The 18,826-nt window shown below is 38.9% G+C and overlaps 1 protein-coding gene across 7 annotated transcripts in view; it reads right to left on the reverse strand.

Annotated features, from left to right (window-relative positions):
* Positions 1-416: 416 nt before the first annotated feature.
* Positions 417-18,826, reverse strand: part of GABRR3 (gamma-aminobutyric acid type A receptor subunit rho3) — a 52,518-nt gene continuing 34,108 nt past the window's right edge. For all 7 annotated transcript variants that reach the window (XM_052703219.1, XM_052703275.1, XM_052703243.1 and 4 more), the window contains 7 exons: positions 13,459-13,526; positions 11,746-11,969; positions 9,158-9,240; positions 8,289-8,429; positions 5,760-5,912; positions 3,523-3,719; positions 417-2,534 (listed from right to left, as the gene is read on the reverse strand). In XM_052703219.1, coding sequence (XP_052559179.1) covers positions 2,232-2,534; positions 3,523-3,719; positions 5,760-5,912; positions 8,289-8,429; positions 9,158-9,240; positions 11,746-11,969; positions 13,459-13,526 — 1,169 coding nt within the window. In that variant the 3' untranslated portion in view covers positions 417-2,231. The remainder of the gene's footprint in view (positions 2,535-3,522; positions 3,720-5,759; positions 5,913-8,288; positions 8,430-9,157; positions 9,241-11,745; positions 11,970-13,458; positions 13,527-18,826) is intronic.

Genomic DNA, 18,826 nt, shown 5'->3' on the forward strand with positions numbered 1-18,826 from the left:
TTCAGGCACCTGTATAGGATATTCTAGGAAAGTAAATGTGGGTATGAAACCTTTCTCCTGTATGCTTTCATGTGTGGGACAGTTTGGTGGCCAGTCTATGCCGGTCTTGGGCAGGCCAGACTGGAGAGCTCCTGCTGCCACAGATCCTATAATATAATTTAGAAAACAGAACTGTCTTGGGTCAAGAATCATTTGGGGTATTTTTTTCTGTTGGAGATTGAGGATTCACTTTTGGCTACAGGATAAGTATTCCTTCCACTAAGGCTGAGAAAGAAATGATGTGAAAACAATGCTGTTACATTAGCTCATACTACAAGTTTAGGACACACATCTGGAGCAATTAGATGGGATCTTCTCAGGAAATCTGGAGCATCTGTGCGGGATGCATTCATAATAGTGGTGAAGCAACAAGAATGTCATGGTAATTTTTTGATATATTTATATTACACATCTGCTCAGCTTGAGGTCTGCTGTGCCGTTGCTGTTGCCAAAGCCCTGTACATCCTTTGACTTTACGTTCCCAGCATTGTCATGCCTGGTACAGTTCTCCTTTCCATGACAGGATTTCCTGGAAGAGTATCAAAGCCGCCTTAGCTCTGATCATTTGTTTGGCAGGGACTCGTGTGCCAAAATACCCGCTCATTCCATCAGATTTCCATCGCTCGGGATACAATGTGTTGCTAGCTTTTCCAGCTCTGTAACTGGGAGTTTGACAAACGCAGCTTTTTGAAACAGTAAGAGACATTGCCACACATTTCCAGCAGGAAAATCAAATAAACCAGAGAATGGTTCAGACTTCCAAATTTATTCCCATTTCCTAATAATCTTAACCAAGCAGTGACCTTTTGACATTTTTTGCCACCACGAATTTTTATTTTGAACCAACTTTGTAAATTTAAACCCACTTCATTAAATGACAGATAAAACCAGGAAATTTAAGTGAAAAATGCTTCTTACTTCGACAAGTCACAAAAAGTATTCTTCATTCTTTTCTGGAGTTGTGAACACTTTTGTTATGTCCCTGGACATCGTTATTTCAACTTCCTTAGCCAAAAGTGTTACTTTCTTAGCCAGTACCCTGACCCAGAAAGGCTATTTATTTCCATGCAGCATCCATCTGGGACCAGTAGGATTCCTATATGTGGCTCTATTTTGGCACAGCTGATTCTTTTTATTTCCTGTGTATTTCAGATCTCAGTGTAGTAACCTGGCCTGTGATGGGGACCAGCATCGCATGCAGGCATGAATGGCTTCTCTAACTTCCAACCTCAGAAGCCAAGGGTGGGACAAATTCCCAAGTTTTCTCAGAAGTAACAGGTTTGTTTGTTTTCTTGATGAAGTATTCTAAAATATCTTCCTCAAAGCTGGGTTTCTGAAATGAGCAGCTAGGAAGAAAGCAGGTGATTAGTGTAGTTTCACATGAGGCACAGGTGTGGGGGTGTCACATGAAGGGCACACCTTGTGTAGGTGATGCTATTTACTCATGGGGAGGTGTAAGACCCCAAGTGCATTGGTTTGGGTCATTATTCCTGTGCTATCTTGGGGACTAGTGAGCAAGATTTCTCCAAAATAGAGGTCCTTCCCAGTAGCCAGACGGAAAGCCAGGAACAGCTGACAGGAAGATTTTTCTTGAGGCATTGGTTATGCACAGTGTACAAAGCCTCTTCAAAGCCTCTTCAACTCTTCCTGCTTTCTGCTAATCTCTGACCCACTGCTAAGTCACAGTCGCTTTCCCCACTTCCTTACCATCAAAGAACAAAGGCTCCTGAGGTGCACACAGGTTGTCTAGCAAAACAGAAATGCATTAAGTGAAACTGGGGTAGGGGCCATTTGAAGGTGATTGGTGCTGACTGCAAAACAACTGGATAACAAGTGGAGAACAAACAGAAGGGCTGATTAAAGGGGAATGGTTAGAGCGTAGATGGACACTGGATAACACATTGGCCAGGAGCTGCTATCTGTTTAGGTGTGTGATAAAGGGCTCTCTTAGTGAGCAAGCTGCTTCTGTGATACTGCAGCAGTAGCATGCACACTGGGTTGTCCCAGTGAATTATGGAGCAGTCCAGCTGAAATGTCAGACTGTGAGAGTTTTTCCATCAGCAGTTCTGCTGTTAACCAAACCAGCCTTGGTTTGATGCAGAAGCCAGTTTCAGAAGCTTTTAACCCTTTCCTCTACTGCTGTTGCATTACCCACATATCCAAGATAAAATCTAGCTTATAATGATTTCTGTTCACATGTACAAACCCCAGTAAAAAAAGTTGAACACAATATACACACTGGGAAATATAATCCTGGAATACGTGTCAATGACATGGTTGTTCTGTAGAATAATCCTGCCCACGTTTCCCTTGAAAGATCTCTTCCTCTTGATGCGAGCTGTGCCCACGTTGGAGACACTGACTGCTCGTGCTCGAGTTTCATTCTCTTCACAGCGGTCAGTGAAAGCAGGCAGGTCCATCTCAACATCAGGATCATGGTAGCAGCCGTCAAAAGCCATCGCTTGCACTGTATCAATATTATACATTCCTGAGGCCTGGCGACAAAAAATAGTTATTGTGAATCTAGCAGGAGCCATTTTAGTAAATGATAAATAAATAAAACAGAAAACAAACGAAGCTTTCTCTCCAGTGCTGTTCTTCACACTGCAATGGCTACCTCACAGAGTGCACTTACCTCAGATACTACCTGTGTATCCTGTGTGGCCCTGCCCTTTGTGCAGCACACGTGCAAATAAAGACATATATGTGACATAACACGCTTGTCTCAGGGACTGTTGCCAGCTGACTTGCATGTGCCCTTGCTTGTGAAATAGAAAAATCAAACTGACTCATCTGTAGGTCTGTGGGAAATTACTTCAAACATTTCTGTGTTTTTTGATAGCAGTATGAAATCGTGTGGGCAACATATGCATCCTTTGTGTATTCTTCTACTTGTGATATTCCAATGAATGGTTTCACATGCGGGGATATTCATGAAGGGTTTTTTTTTTTAAATGAGTGCTTCATAGAAAGCAAATGTTTGACTTGTAAACATTTCTACTTCAAGCACGCTTTTCTAAAAAGGACCTAATCATTCATCTGGTCTCAGGACAAAAAAAAGTCATTAAACCCATCTGCCTAACTGAAAATGAGGAAGCAGAAGAAGGATAAGTAAACTCTGCTTTACAGGAAACAGGAGGAAACACTGCATGAGTATAGTCTGGAATATATTTCAGGGGCAGGATAAAGATGAAAACATTGTCTTCGTCAATAGGAAAAAACTGGGAAACAAAATGAGAGGTACTTTCCTCTGAGTGAAGAAAAATAATAATAATCAGGAGTTGTGCTCCCTAATCTCTGTTAAAAGGAAGGGAGAGTAACTTCGGACCTTCTCAAAATCTGAGAGGATGATACATCCCTTGCCTTCAGCCACAAAAAAAAGTGTGAAACAGAGTAGAGTCAGAGATTATCACATTTTTGTGTCAGGATTATTCTGTGACTTCTGTGATGCTTTTAAAGGCAACAAAATGCAGATGATTGTACCTTGCCCCTTTTCTTGAGTTGCTTTCTCTCTTCAATTGTGGTGAGATAGTTCACTGCTGCATATTCAATGACAGACAGGAAGACAAAAAGGAAGCTGATCCATAAATACACATCCACAGCCTTTATGTAAGACACTTGAGGCATTGAGGCACTTACTCCTGTGATGATGGTTGACATTGTCAGCACCGTAGTTATGCCTGCCAAAGAAGAAGGGAAGGTTATCACAATACAGGCCAGGTTCTGTTTATCTCATCACCAATTGCTCAGACAGCACAGCTCTGTGAAGGCAGGTGATTGAGACTGCCTTTAGCTTCACAGCACAGGGTCAGAGAAATAGAGTAAGCTATGCAAGCCACCTATCGAAAAGAACATTGAAACAGTCATATCTGCCTCCACTCAGTATGTGAAGTCAGAGCTTCAGCCCACCATGTGTGAGCAGTGGGGACAATGCTGGTGATTCAGCAGTGCAAGGAACACTTCCTATGACAGCTTTTCTATGAATCCTATAGAGCAGTGAAGGCAGGCTCGTGGTCTTGTTTTCCAGAGCCAGTGTCTCTGCTATGCACTTTCTTGTCCTCAAACTTTACTAATGAGACATCAGTTTCCCTCCCAAGCCCTTCTAAAATTGTACTTCTTGGCTACATGTCAATTTGTATGTCTCTGCAAAATTTCTTGATCCTAAAAACATTGTAGAGTAAAAATGCTATATCCATTGACACTACAGAATGTTTGTTGACTTCAGTTTGTCTAGGATTTCAACCTCATCCTTTCAGTGTCTGTTCTGATGTGACCCTATTCATCTAGCTTTGCTGTGTTCTGTCTCAGAGAAAATTATAATTATAAGAAAAATAAAATCCTACCCAGGCTCTACTTTTAATGCACTAAAAGTGACAACATCTCAGTATCCTCTGTGAGACTGCAGTGGCAAATAGCACAGTCTTTCACTTTTGGGTGTCAGTACAGCCTCTCTCCAATTTTATGCTAGTTCAAGCCCACCAGAATATGCAAGAGTCTTCCCTTTTGCTCTGCAAGTTCTTTATGTTGAAGGTTGGAGTTTAGGATATACTTTACAGGAGGAAATCTGTTTATTAAAAATGTGTGTACTTTAGGCTAGAGAGCTAAGCTTTATAAACTTTGTTGATAACACTGCCTATGAATTATGTATGCTTATGCTAATTGAATGTGTGTTATTCATTAAACTCCTGATGCATAACCTGTTGAATAAACCTATATATAAATTAATGAACATGATCAGCAAAAACATTTTGACAACATTACAAATGACTTACTGAGAATTTAAGCTTTCTTTTTAAACACAAAGTTAAACTTCTTACAAATAAATAGGCAAATGCATTAATAACACCAGGTATCATAATTTGGTTTTAGATTAATATATTTATATATCTTTTATTAAAAGTTTTAGACTCCACTAATAGAAAGCCTGATTAATATACCTATAGATAAACATTAAGGGCTGCCTGAGTACATGATATTTTGTTTCTTAAACAAAGTTTCTCAAAGTTCTGCACTTGTCCAGGAAATAAAACAACAATCAGCTTTTGGAACCAGTCTTGAAGTGATGTCAACTGTCATCACTGAGAAAACAACAACGTTATTAAAAAAACCCTGCAGTAATCAATCTTTTTATTCCAAGCTGCAGTGTTCTGAATTTAAAGAAACAAGAGCAGAAAGGTGCCCAACTTATTCTGCTTTCCACAGCAGCCTGCATGCCTTGCAGAGTTAAGGCACCAAAGGAAACATATTCAAAGTGCCTGAGAAATAAAGGCTTTGCTAACCAGGACAAGTCAGGAAAATGATTCCAGGTTGGTAGGAAGATATCAACTGCTTCTAGAAAGAAAGCGGAGCTACAAAGCTTATAGATAGATACTGCACTGCCTGTCAAGTGTCTCTCATGAGCCACGAATTTAGGGACAGATCTGAGTACCTGGGAGTAGCGCAAAAAATGTCTTTGAAAAATAAAAAAATAATGAAGGAAAACTCTACTCTGCAGAATCATCATTTGTTCCTTCTGTGGCGTGTTAGCTGCTAGTACATCAAAGCCAGTCTGAAGAAACATCCGATTTCCAAACATAGAGGTTGACTAAAGGAGTTTGTATGAAATTATTCAGGCAATTATCTGATATATTTGTCTTATGTAAATAAGAAGCTAAGGTAACTTCAGAATCTCTCCCCTATCCATCCTATACTTCCCAAAAGAATATATGGTAAAGGTTTACCTAGTGATACCCTGGCAGGGACGGCTCTTCTGTCAATCCAAAAAGAAACCCAAGACAGCATCACCATCAGCATGGCTGGGAAATATGATTGTAGCACAAAAAAGAAAATATGTCTCCGGAGTGCAAAGTTTATGAAAAGTCGATTGTACCAGCCTGTTGTTAAAAAGGAGAGGAAAAGGTTGCGGGAGAAAACAAGAACTGTGTTATTTGTGATCTCTCTTTACCAGCCTTGCCTGGGCATCCACATCACTAATAGTAAATACCTATGAAATATCGTTGTCACTCTGCTTTCATATAGTGCTTTTCAAACTGTCTATCCATACCTCATTAAAATACAGATACTTTGGCATAGAAACATTGCTTCTTCACTGTAAGTATGTGCCACACGTTTGCCTTGCTCAGATCCGTTTGCCTGCCCAGTGCTGACTTTAAAGGAAAGGGTGCCATCTAGTGACTTTTGGGGCATGTTTTGTGCAGCAAAACGTGTGCTGCTCAGTCTGCAGGGCAAAACTGTATATAGTGAGGTGAAAAGAAGGTAACATGGCTGGCTGTGCAGCATCTGCCTTTCCTATACAACTGCAGACAGAAATGAGCCTCTATGGGAACTGTCATGGCATCACAAAGAGTCACTTTATAAGGAACATCTTAGCAATTACTCAATATTAAACACGCCCTATGTTCTTTCAGAGTTTCAGTTTTAAAAGCAATTGTGTTATAAATGGTTTCACATTGTTGCTCCCTTGGAGGCCAGGGAGCTCCAGGAGGCTAAATGCTACACATGTGTGGTTCACTGAGGTTCACAGGAAAGATGACACACAACCTGAAGTGCAGAAAAGATGCTCTGTGAGCAGCATTTTTGTCCAATTTTTTGTCCAAGAATCTTCAGGAGATGGCCACCATTAGAGTTATGCTGATAGTCCTCTGCTATTCCTCACTTCTGCTGGGGAGGAGGTTTTGTATGTAAACACTTTCTTTCAATAAGAAGCAAAAGAAAAGAAGAAAGTGGAAGCTCCCGACTGACCACCAGAACTCAAAGCCAAAGAAAAGCATATGCGTACAAATGTTAGTGTTCTAGCTAATAGATACTGTATGTGCATTTATCTCCTGATTCCTCCCAGTGGTCATCTGTGACTTAAAGTCTTTTCTTCTGTCTTTACCCTGGTGAGTTAGCTCATCTTCAAAACATCTGCATTGAAGTGTTACTTTTTACAAAGTCAGAGGTGCTGTAAAGGTCCTGAAAAGTACAGGGGTGGTACGAGGTTGCACTGCTGTGCCATCTGTGCTTGCATGAGTGCTTTTTGATGAGAATAGCTGAGTTCCCAGAATGCAGTTTGGACACAGTGACAGCAGTTTGGTAGAAACCATTCCCATCTCCATCTTGCAACAAGGACAAATTTGACATGACTCTCAGCAAGGTACAAATGCAATAGCTAGGTATCACCAATTCTCACATGACAGTGGCTCTTGAAAGCTGGAGCTCTTCTTAGCTCATGTATAAGCAAGACATAAGGATGAAGAAGCTGATCAAGCTCTGAATTTCTCATTGCTTAGGCTGCAGAGTAAATTAAATTGGAATTTCTGCATTAAATGCCAGCCATTGAATCCTCATTGCAAACTTGAATCCTTAATCTTTCTAAAAGGCAAAAAGAAGCTATCCTGTAGTTAAGATATACTAGGTAAGTCTATTTGCAGCCTTCTTGCATGCCTTAAATATCCTGTAGTTAAGATATACTAGGTAAGTCTATTTGCAGCCTTCTTGCATGCCTTAAAGGGTTTTTTTCCAATGAGTTGTGCATTTAACATACTATATGGAATCATTTCCATTTCATTAATCTGCCTGTATACAAAGTGCAATAACCCCTCTGAAATGAATAATCTCAGACTAGGAAGTACAGTAGCAAGCATGACATTTTATCTGGTTAAGGAAAGTATGTTTAGACTACTTACATAGAGAAATATTTTAAAGTTTATAATTGCATGTACAAATGTGTACAACTGCAAAGAAAATAAAAACCACTTTGCATGAAATTGAAATCATAACAAACTGCAGTCTTGTGCAGTTTGCTAGAAAATGTAGTTCAAGATCTGTAATGAGGAATGAAATACTGTTTGGGGCAGACCCCTGTGTGTAAACAATGTAGCCATGACATAAAAGCCATGACATTTTTTTTCTGCAACTTTATGTATAAAAATGGAACATTAAGCAAGCTGTGAATTTGACCTCAGTAGGTTATAAATGCTCTCATTTAGAATTTTTAAAGTCAGTAGATTTTTAATGACCATTTACAGATCAAGAAAATGAGAAGATTTTAGACAATAAAACACGTTGGAGTTCCCTTTTTGAGCAAGGGTTATGCAGGTAATGTGAGGAGAATCTAGGGCTCAGGCTAACAGAGCAATGTGATTGACAGCTCTCATTTTAACAGATCTCTCAGCAATAAGAAACATTTACTAATGAATTTGAAGGAGAAAGACAGTCAGTATGGCTGTGTGCCCTTCTTCTTTTCTAATGACAAGGTCTTACTGTACCAGTACTGCTGTAAAATGCAAGTCCGCTGGAAGCACTGAATTCTTCAATGAAAAACTGGGAGAGGGAGATGTGCTCATCTGTGCTCAAGGACTCATTTCCATGTTTCCAGTATAACATCAGATCATCTTCATTGTATGCATCTGTGAGAAGGTAAAAACTAAATCACCTCTGCTGGAATAACACTTCTGCTTGCTTTTCTTAGCAATGGGAGACCACTCAAAACAATTTGAGAAAACCAAATATCCATTACTGCACCTTGTTGCAGGTGGAGTCCTGTGCCATGCCAGCAGCTCACATGACAGAGGGGGAATGTGGATTAGTGACCAGGGTCCCAGGGCACAGGGATGCAGCTTGGGAGCTGCCATACAGCCTAAGCAGACTGCCCAAGCACAGCCAATTTGTTTCCAACTGAATAAGAATAAATCTTGAGATATCAAAATGCTCTGCAGGACGCAATTACCTTTGGTTGTCCAGTTCTACAGCTTACTACAAACCACTGAGTCAGGGGTGAGAAAGCAGACATATCACAGTAATACATGTAATCATTTTCATTTTTCCATGAGGTCAAATACTGACATCCTATTTTACTTTTTACTCGTATTTTTTTCCCTCAAATAAAGCATGATTGTTGATAAAGAAAATACTTTGGATTGCAGTTTTGGAACATCAACCCAGTCAAAACAAAGCAGAGTGTATGACAGGTTTTCTGTCTTCCCATGGTTGAGTTATGGAGATATCCAAAACTGGATCCAAAGCTGTTTGATACAGATGAAGGATTCCAGTCACACACAGGTGATAAAGGTATTATCAACAAGACGGAGTGCTGCTAAGAATGCACATACGAGGAGCAGGCATAAATTATACTTACAGCTTTCCAGTTCTAAAGAACAGTTCTGGGTATCCAGAGGAAACCTACTGAAGTCCATGAAACACATAGCAGAAACTGTTATTCTGCAGAAAGGAAAAGAAAAACAAGCAGTAAACGAAAAATTTCATGCTTTCTCTGGACTGTGCAGGCATCTGATTGAGATCCCCAAGCAACCTGCTGGTTAGAATCCTAATGATTGACTTTTCTGCTCCTATTAGACGTTCTAAAATTTCATTGAGATAGTGATATAAAACTGAGACAGTGAGAACATACATTTTTAAAGACTAATACTTTTTCTTATCAAGCACGTTACCCTCAATTTATAAACTCTTCTTTGGTCTGATCTTTCATTAACCTTTCATACATTTTGCTTCAAAGGGTTACACTTACCAAGATTTGCAAAGGGAGCTCACATTTTTTAACTAATTTTCTCATAGATTGAAGTAGATAATTTTATAGGTCTGAGCAAATATTATTCCAGTTGCTATTTTCCCATATTACAATTTGTATTAAATGGTTATAATAACTAACTATATCTAATTGCACAAAAGATAAGCTGTGGTTTCTGGAAGAATATTCTCTTCTTCAATTCCACAAAAATGTTTTATGCTCTAAAAAGATCAGGTAAACATAGACAAAAACATTAATTTCTCATTCCACTTGCTTTTTCACAGATATTTAGAAGATAAATGTCCCCTAGCATATCAACCAAATAACCCAATAAACAAACAAATAAAAGGCTAGGAGCAGCAATTTAAATACAGCAAATATTGACAAATTTTCATTTCCTGTCCCAGCTCACATGATATTTTATTTTGATATTTCAGTTTTCCCCTGGTTGAATCAATTGAATTGACATAAGTGGTATCAGATGTGTTAGGTACACAAATGAATATTTGTGACCAATAATCACACTGTAGGTACATTTTTACAAATATCAGGTTTTACTGGGTTGAAATGAGATAGATCTTTAAAACAATGCATAAGATTTCCAGCTACGAATATTATTCCTGCCTTCTGGGTATTGACTACAGATTTATAGGGACAGCAATAAAATATGGATTATTAAAAAGAGACTATTTTAATACCAAATCTGGATTTTTGTTCAATTTTTCTTCAATAAAATCCTGTATGCCAGGCACTGAAAAAAAACTTTGAACTGCAAATATACTGAATGTAAGAATTTGGAATATAATCTACTCACTGCATGTAAATCTGTCAATACAAAAAGAGGGTTTAAATGAGCATCTGATTCTTTAGGAATGTATGCATTAACACCACTCAGACTACAAATACTCTGTGTGACCTTAATCATTTCAAAACCAGCCTTATGTCACCCCCTTCCTATAAGATTGGTAAGAATTGGTAGAGAAAGGGAGAAAGAGGACAGGATCTGCCCTTGATACTGTCTAAGAAGAAATCTGCAGGCCTGTTAGGAACTCTGAGGATTTGCTCTTCACTGGAATAGGAGAAGTCACCCAGCACCCACCATCAGTTAATGCAGGGCTAAGGCAAGGTAAGGAAAGGAGCTGAGAGAGCAAGGGTAACTTGTAAAAGTAGGGCACCAGCTTGCAAATGGGATGTAGGATGCAGGGCAGGGGCTCCCATCACAGAGTCATATCCTCATACTGAGAGCCACTGCTGTAAGCTGAGGTCTGTTTCCTCTAATTCCTCTCTTTCATGAAGCACAGAAGTGATTGTAACAAGAAAGTTAATAGTTCACCTCATGGTTTCTTGCTGGCCAATATGATTCTCAAACATAAAAGCCTTACGCTGTTTTAAAGTGGTGTACAGCAGTTGTGAGGAGATTCTGTATGCTTTATGAGGGGGTAGATAAATTCATTTGGAACAATTATTACATAGCCAAAAAACTCAAATGCTTGCGTAACTCTTCCAGCTATCCAGATTAGATGAAATATCACCTCTGAGCACAGGGCTAATTAGTAACAAACTGGAGAGTGGTGATTTCTGCAATGCACAGGCCCCAGAGATTCTACCTAGGGGAAAGTACTTTCATTAAAACTATTTCTGCCACATCATCCACATCTGCTTTTAATGTGTAGGTAGAAGGGAGGAACGTTTAATGGCCTTGCTGTTCCAGCTCTGGAACTGCTGTGATCTGCTCTCTGTGCCTGTCCACAGCCCTGATTTATATTAATGCTATGTTCACAGGTACCCCAGAGTGAAAATAGCAGAGATAGTTTTAAAAGACTCAGGAAAAAAAGTAATTGTTCCTTGCTAATAATTTGGGGCTTTACTGCACTCAGCAGTAGATTTACTGCAGTATTGCTAAAACCACAGGCAATGAATTATCATTTGACAAACTTCAGTGATATTTACAATAGATGAAAAAGTTGCCATCATCCTCTAATGGGGAAAAATATGTTAATAAGATGCTATCTTTAAATTATCAATCCTCAATTTATGTTCCCACTGGTACATTGAGAATTTTCAGTTGTCACCAGTACTCAGTATCTAACACCAACGGTTTAACACCAATCAGTATCCTAACTGCAAGGATTTCAAGTTGTTTCTCAGGGCCCACAACTGTAGCTGTGTATTGTCTTATAAAAGAGGATTATTCTTACCGGAGACTGAAGAGTACGTTGCCATCGGGGTACACCCGGAGCATGACGTTTTCCACAGTTGTATCATGGATGAAAGATCTTTTGGAGTGTACAAAAAACACATCAGGTACCCAGATCTTTTTTATCAGTCTTCCATCAAAAGTCATACTTTTGTTTTTGGTACTACGAAATGAAAGTCTCTCATCCTTCCAGTAATGTCTGAGATATAAAGTCATCGTGAAGTCCTTTGTTTAATTAAAAATAAAAGAAGACAATGCATGTTTTATTTGCATACAGTAAAAAACAGAACAAAATAATCAACTCATGTAAAGGAACAGTTTCTGCTATGAACATCATGTGGAGGATCCTCAGTGAAAGAAATGAGATGCCACTCAGCAAGATTAAATACAGTTTGGAGCTATCTCTGAGATACCTGCTGTTTGCCTCATCACTGGCATCTGAGTCAGGGCTCATGCTTCATATATACTCAGATAGAACAGACTTCAGTGGTCTGCTGGATTGGTGAAGGGGAAAAAAAAGCTTTAAAATCAAACTAATGTGAACTGGGGGGCTTTCCTGTAGAAATTTTCACAAGATATTCTCAGAATGGACTACAGTTCCTTTACAATTCCTTTATCGATTCTCCAGGTCATCTTGTAAAATCCATTAATCTGTACATTTGGTACAAGGGTTAGATGGGTTTTTAGATTTGTATATTTTTTATGAATGAAATGAATCATGTAGAAACACCATGGTGAATTTCGTAAGGATAAACAAATTTCACAAGACTTACAATTTTTAAAAATATGAAATCTTACTTAGAGAAATAACATGGCTGCAAATATGCATGTGAAAAAAAAATGGAGAGGCAGCTGGAAATTCAGTCTGAGCTTCTGTACAGCCTGACAGCTCTGTGCTCGCCTATCTAGCTTTTCCAGTTTTAGGCAGGTATCACTCATCTTGATAGAACAATTACTTCTGAAAATAATACTGGAAAGATAATTAGGCCTCCTCCCGTAATATGATTTTATACCTGCGTGAAACCCACTGATTTGGGTAAGATTGTAGAGGAATCCAGGGGTTCATATAGACAGAACCCATAGCAATCTCAGCACCGATGATTAGATCTACTCTCGGCATGAGAAGATACTGTAAATGAGATCTCTTTGCCAAGTTAAGGTGCCCAGCTGTTCTAGATCTAAGCAAATTGGCACTAATGTTTGGGTCGCACAATTAGCGATAATTTTGGAGGAGAAACAAATATCCTGCATTCCTCTGCTACAGGTCCTTAACTATAGTTGAAGGTGTTTCCTAGAGCTCATTGTTATATTCATATTTTTCTATTTCCATTTGTTGTATCCACTGCTCCACCATGACAGAAAGGATGAGGAATATTAAGATCTGCACAAGGAAAGAACACAAAATACATGAACCCTCATCTTCAGTAGTGCAGAGCACTAAGAGTTTGTGTGGAAGCCCACAGGCCTTACTGAGTGGCTGGCATTTCCAATAAGAGCACTCTGTTCTGTTCCTCTGGGATAGTTAGGGAAATGTTCATCGTGTGCTTGCTTATACTTAACACTTACTAACATAAATGAAGATGACTTCCATTCTTCACAGCAAGGCTGTGCTCTTCTAAGAGTTCACTGTCTTTAAATATATTGTCTGTATCATCCATCTGGATGCTTCTGGGACCCTGAGTTTTGGCTGAAATTCTTTATCTCACCAACTTACCATGTCAACTTCAGATATGCTGTCAATGCTTTCTACCTGCACATCAATGCCCACAGGTATTGGCGACCCTTCAATGCAACAGAATGAAAGAGTGATGAGGAACATATGTCCATATTTTTAAAGGGAAGACTGTGTATTAACAACATGCAGAGTACACCCCATACTGTCATTTCCTATGGTCTGTCCATCACAGTACGCTGAATGAGAAACTCCTTGGCAACACAGTAAAACCCAACATTAAATAGTTGCAGAAATAAGTGCATAAGAAATAAGTGATTTCTTTGCAGCTAGACTAGTTATTGACATTGCAGTTTAGACAGCAGTGAAAGTTTCCTTGCAGTGCCAAAGCTAATGAACTGCTTGGAGTGCCGTAGAGAAAAGCTGAGTAAATATACCACCTAAATCAAAGACCACAAAGCTTACTTGTCAGTCCCAACTCTTGTTCCCACACTTGTAAGCAAAATGCCTACTATGCTTCCTAATTACCTTTGGTAACTTAATTATTTAATGCTTAGCATAGGTATCTGTGAAAAGGGATTAGTACTTGCTCACTAACTCATAAGGGAAAAGCCATGCACGCACTAAGCATGTGACAAGATGGAGCACTGTGTCTACAATGCATTGCTGAGTATGTAACTTATTTTCAAGTACAATGAATTGCACTCAGGGACTTTTTTTTTAATATACCACGTCTGAAAAAGGCTGTGGATTTACAGCACGATGCAGACTGAATGAGTGTATTATAAAGCAGTATTTGCATTTTTGCAATAAAGGGATTAAAACTTATTAAAATTACAGCAAAATATATTTCTTCCAGTTTCTTCAGTACACCAAGTCTAGATTTAAAGGCCTAATTATGTACCTGCGTAATCTTCAGCAAGCAAGTCATTCCACTTAAGTAATTGACTAAGCACTTCCTTACAGAAGCGGGGGAGTATAGAGATTTGTGGACATATGTGTACACACACACAATGAAGAATAGTCTGCATTTGGAATGAATAATAAACCACTGTACTTGAAATTCCAATTACATTTGTAAAAAAGCAGTCCATATTTTTTAAGGGGAAGAAATATTTGCTTTTAAAATATTTTAAAAGCAAACATTTAAATACTGTAATACAAAGCATCAGTACAAAGAAGTCTGAACAAGCAGGAGATAGCAATAGCTCCTTTAACCTGTCTTTCTCTTTTTCTTGCGTTTTCTTTACAGTAAAGCCAAAGTAGTCCAGAAATATCATTCTCCTGATAACCAGCCACAACACTGTGTCTCTTTTTGGAATTATCCTTAAAATAGCAGCCCTCAGGGATTACACAGCTGCCTCCACAGTTCTTAACAGTGGAGATCTTGAACTATTTTTGAGGTATTTTAAAATCTGGCTCTATAATCTCTTGATTTGTCTTGTATATTTTAATGGAGGGTTTGACCCTGCATAGAACAGATGCAAATGTGTGTGGAAAAACAAGGTAAATTGTGACCAGAGTTAGCAGGGCACACAGGAGCATGTCTCTGCAATGACAAGAGCGGTGCTGCCTGGCTGAGAAATCATCTTTGCTTCTGAAACAAATCTGTGGCTCAGTCCATCTGCAGAGGCTCAAAGATCAAAACAGAATTCAGTTGACTGAAGTAAAACTCTAGATAGCACTTGGGGTAGACTGTTCCTTTTGGAGAGAATGCAGGAGACATCTCCCTGAAAGGCTGATGTACAAGAGTATTGACATATACATCCAATCACTCTTCTTCATGCAAACTGATGCAATTGTTTGTGCCTCTCATAAACCAGGTTCGCCCACGTATCTTCTTTATTTTTCCCACACAGTCCCAACCAGACCACATAAATAGTTCACTTTCTGCTAAATACTGACTTGTACCAAGTATTGGTACAAAAATACTGGATTGTAGCCTGAGCTGTCATCCTCTCATCATTCCACTGAAATCTAAATTGTGAGCTGGAGACAAGTTTAGCCTAAGCGGGAGCTGTAGTGGGATTTATACACGATGTGAACATCATTCACAGGTGGCATCCACACATCATTTAAATGCAAACATGGCAGAAAGATGAGGCAGTGTCTATCAAGCTCCTCATTTGCATGGTGCAGCAGGATCAGCCCACTTTGCAGAGCTGATACCTGAGCTAGCTGTAAGGCAGGGAGAGTCAGGGAGCAAGCTAGCTGTGGAAGCACAGTGCTCCAGCCTAGGAACACTGTCATTACTAAGGCTGACAACAATGACGAAATATGGCCTCTCTGATATTTAGAATCCATGCAGTGTAACCGATACTTTCTGGATTTCTAATTGGGATGAGACAACTTGGGCCTTAGAAATGTCTGTTGATTGCCAGAGGAGCTTCAAATAGGCAGGAGAACTGCATTTGATCTAAGCTTACTCACCAAGAAGTTTGAACTTTTTTATATTGTGTCTCCAACTTACCCTGGAACCGTGGCAGAGACAAGTGGTAGGACGTACTGGCAATGTTCATATCTGAGTGTACACTTGATCTTAACTGGTACTAGTGAAACTTTGGGAGTGATCTGCATAACTAGAATGTTAAAACCTGTGGGTGAAGTCCCACTGATATGTGAGCGTAGTTATGTGGACAGAGGGATGAGAGAGAAACTACTCTCCACGTAAAATAAAGGCTTTTACCAGTTTTATGAGTCAAGAACAAGCAAACAGTTTTCCATCAAAATCCTCCAAACATGCAGGGAACTACTCACAAATTATGTCACAGAACAAGATAACTGGCTTTCTAAATAAACATACACCACGCATTGCAAGGAAGGTTTTGTTTCTGAGTGACAGCTCTTCAAAGTGTAACAACGGCAGTACTAATAATTTCTTGGGCTGTACAAAAAAACACAGACTATTTTCTACCCCCAACAAGCACCATTCAAATGTGGGCAGAATTTCAATTAATAATTCATGTCATCTGAGCAGATAAAAAGGAATTGGTCACAGAACTAGCAGCTTAAGTACACGTGACTACTTTGATTACATGCACACAAGCCGAAGTGCTAGTTATACATATATATGCATTCTGTATTTCATTCTTCGAATGAACAACTTGCACTCGGTTGGGAACTGTTATAAAAGCACGTCAGTGTGAACAGTGAAGAGCGTAACAGAGATCAAAATCTGCAGCCAGAATTACAAAGGGTGTTTCTAAAATGAACTACAGAACTGAACTTTTGCAATAAAATCTGTTCCTTATGTGGTAGAACCGTGAAACATGCTCCTTAGAAATAGATTCCTGTTCTTTTCCTGTGCATTGGTCAAAGAGCATATTCATACTGCTTAAGGAGAAAACCCTGCTCAGTTTAGCATTTACCACAGACAGTTATAAAACCACACTGACAGATCATAGCAGCTGCAAATATTTTCATCCCATTCTGATTCTACTTTGGCAACAAATTTAAGTGGATAAACACACGAAGCATAGATATGCAGTCCTGGTCACTTTAGTGACATGAAGCATTTTTGTATTTCTGCCACTAACACTACCACTCTAGTAAGAAATGTTTTGGCCGTACTCTTGTTCAGGCCTTCTGAACTTTGTAGTTTTCTTGGAACATTTATTTCTGTGATTAAAAGTCAACTATACCAGAAACATTAATAATGAGATGTTGGGAACAGATTGCTGAGTAGTTGAAGTTTTCTGTCCTCTGGGCTTGTTCTATCAAGTTCTGATGTATTTAAGAAGAAAAGCATTTCAATAAACATCCCAAAACAGCCAGAAAGCACTTCTCTACTCCTATGTCAGCACTACAGCTTTCCCCTTAATATACTGAGAATTTCAATCTCTGGCTGACCATCAGGCAATGACATCAAATTCACTTTGAAAAAAAGTAACCAGAGAAAAGCTGTGTTTTCTATTTCCCAGTCTGACAAGACTGGGGATGGCAGAGAGGATTTAGTTATTAAATTGAGCAGCTTCACTTGCTGCTGGAGCCTTGCTACAAATCATTATTTTAGAGGGATTAGTGATTTTCACAATGGAGGTTCCACAGATTTTCAAGATAATTACTCCCCAGCAGAAAAAATAGAATTGTTTTCAGATGGATTTATCCCAACACAAGCCATTTCTAGTCTATTTTAAAGGTTTAATACAGCAAGAAGAATTTTTAATAGATAGAAAGAACAGACAAATTCTATTATATTTTAAAAAGAGATATTATTTTAGCACTTTAGAATCAATTTCTGCAGTAATAACTTGCCTAATGAATTCTATGGCATTTATAGTAGTCAAACCTTTGTACACATAGTTCAAAAGACTGCATCTGCAATTCCCTAACATAAATGTTGAATTTAGAAAAATCAGTCACTGATTTTTCACAGTTGTCTTGGTAACAGTGCTGGAAAAAAGCTAAGTCTACAGAAACCTCCTGGTAAGAGAGAGAGAAACCGAGGAAGGACTGAGGTCTGCACAAAGGCTTTCTTCTAAAAATCGTTTGTGGGCACGTAGAGAAGGAAAACCAAAGACAGAAGTGAAACAAGCCACAGGCTTGTGTGGATGTATCTTCTTTCCTCTGGCAATGAGAGAAACAGCAGCATTACTGGCAATAGTATTTTCTTCTTACTACTCTTTGATTTCTTTCTTATTTACATGGAAAATGAAGGGGGACCGGTATTAGCCATAGCTAACTCTAGGAACAAAAGAATTACCAGCGTCCAACAAAATATCTAGGAAAAGGTGCCTATCAGAGGTCTTGCAAATTTCCAAAGCATTTCTCTCCTGTTTTGGATCCAAGCTATTCTTTCCACATGGAAGAAAGACATTCCACTTTCACCAGAGTCACTCTCCTCCCACAGAGTGAGAAGTTTCTGACCTTTCTGGGAGCGATGAATTAATAGAACCTCTGTTACTCTGAAAGCTTGGAAAAAAGACTGTGCCTAATTGCTGACTGAGATGCAATTTGTGGTAAGATGTGGGGAAATGGTTTCAAACTAAAAGAGGAGAGAATTTGATAGGATATAAGAAAAAAAAAAAAAGAAAAAAAAAAGTTCTTTATGATAAGGGAAGAGAGGCACTGGAACGGGTTGCCCAGAGAGGTGGTGGGTGCCCCATCCAGGGAGACATTCAAGATCAGGCTGACAGGGCCCTAAGCAAGCAGACCTAGATATAGTTGTCCTTGTTCATTGCAGGGAAGTTTGACTAAATGGCCTTTAAAAATCCCTTCCAACTCAGTTATATGATTCTATGCAAATTCTCTAGAAAGATTGTTACATCTTGACCAGATAATTTCTACTAAATTATTTTCCAGCATTTGTAATACGTGCTAATTATTATTATTGTTTATATTATTATATAATATTATTGTATATAATTATTGTTATTATCCCCTTTGGTGGTTGATGCAGCAGAGATAACCA

This window comes from Tympanuchus pallidicinctus, unplaced genomic scaffold (genome assembly GCF_026119805.1).
Source record: "Tympanuchus pallidicinctus isolate F22 unplaced genomic scaffold, pur_lepc_1.0 scaffold10, whole genome shotgun sequence".
In the NCBI taxonomy this organism is placed as follows: domain Eukaryota; kingdom Metazoa; phylum Chordata; class Aves; order Galliformes; family Phasianidae; genus Tympanuchus; species Tympanuchus pallidicinctus.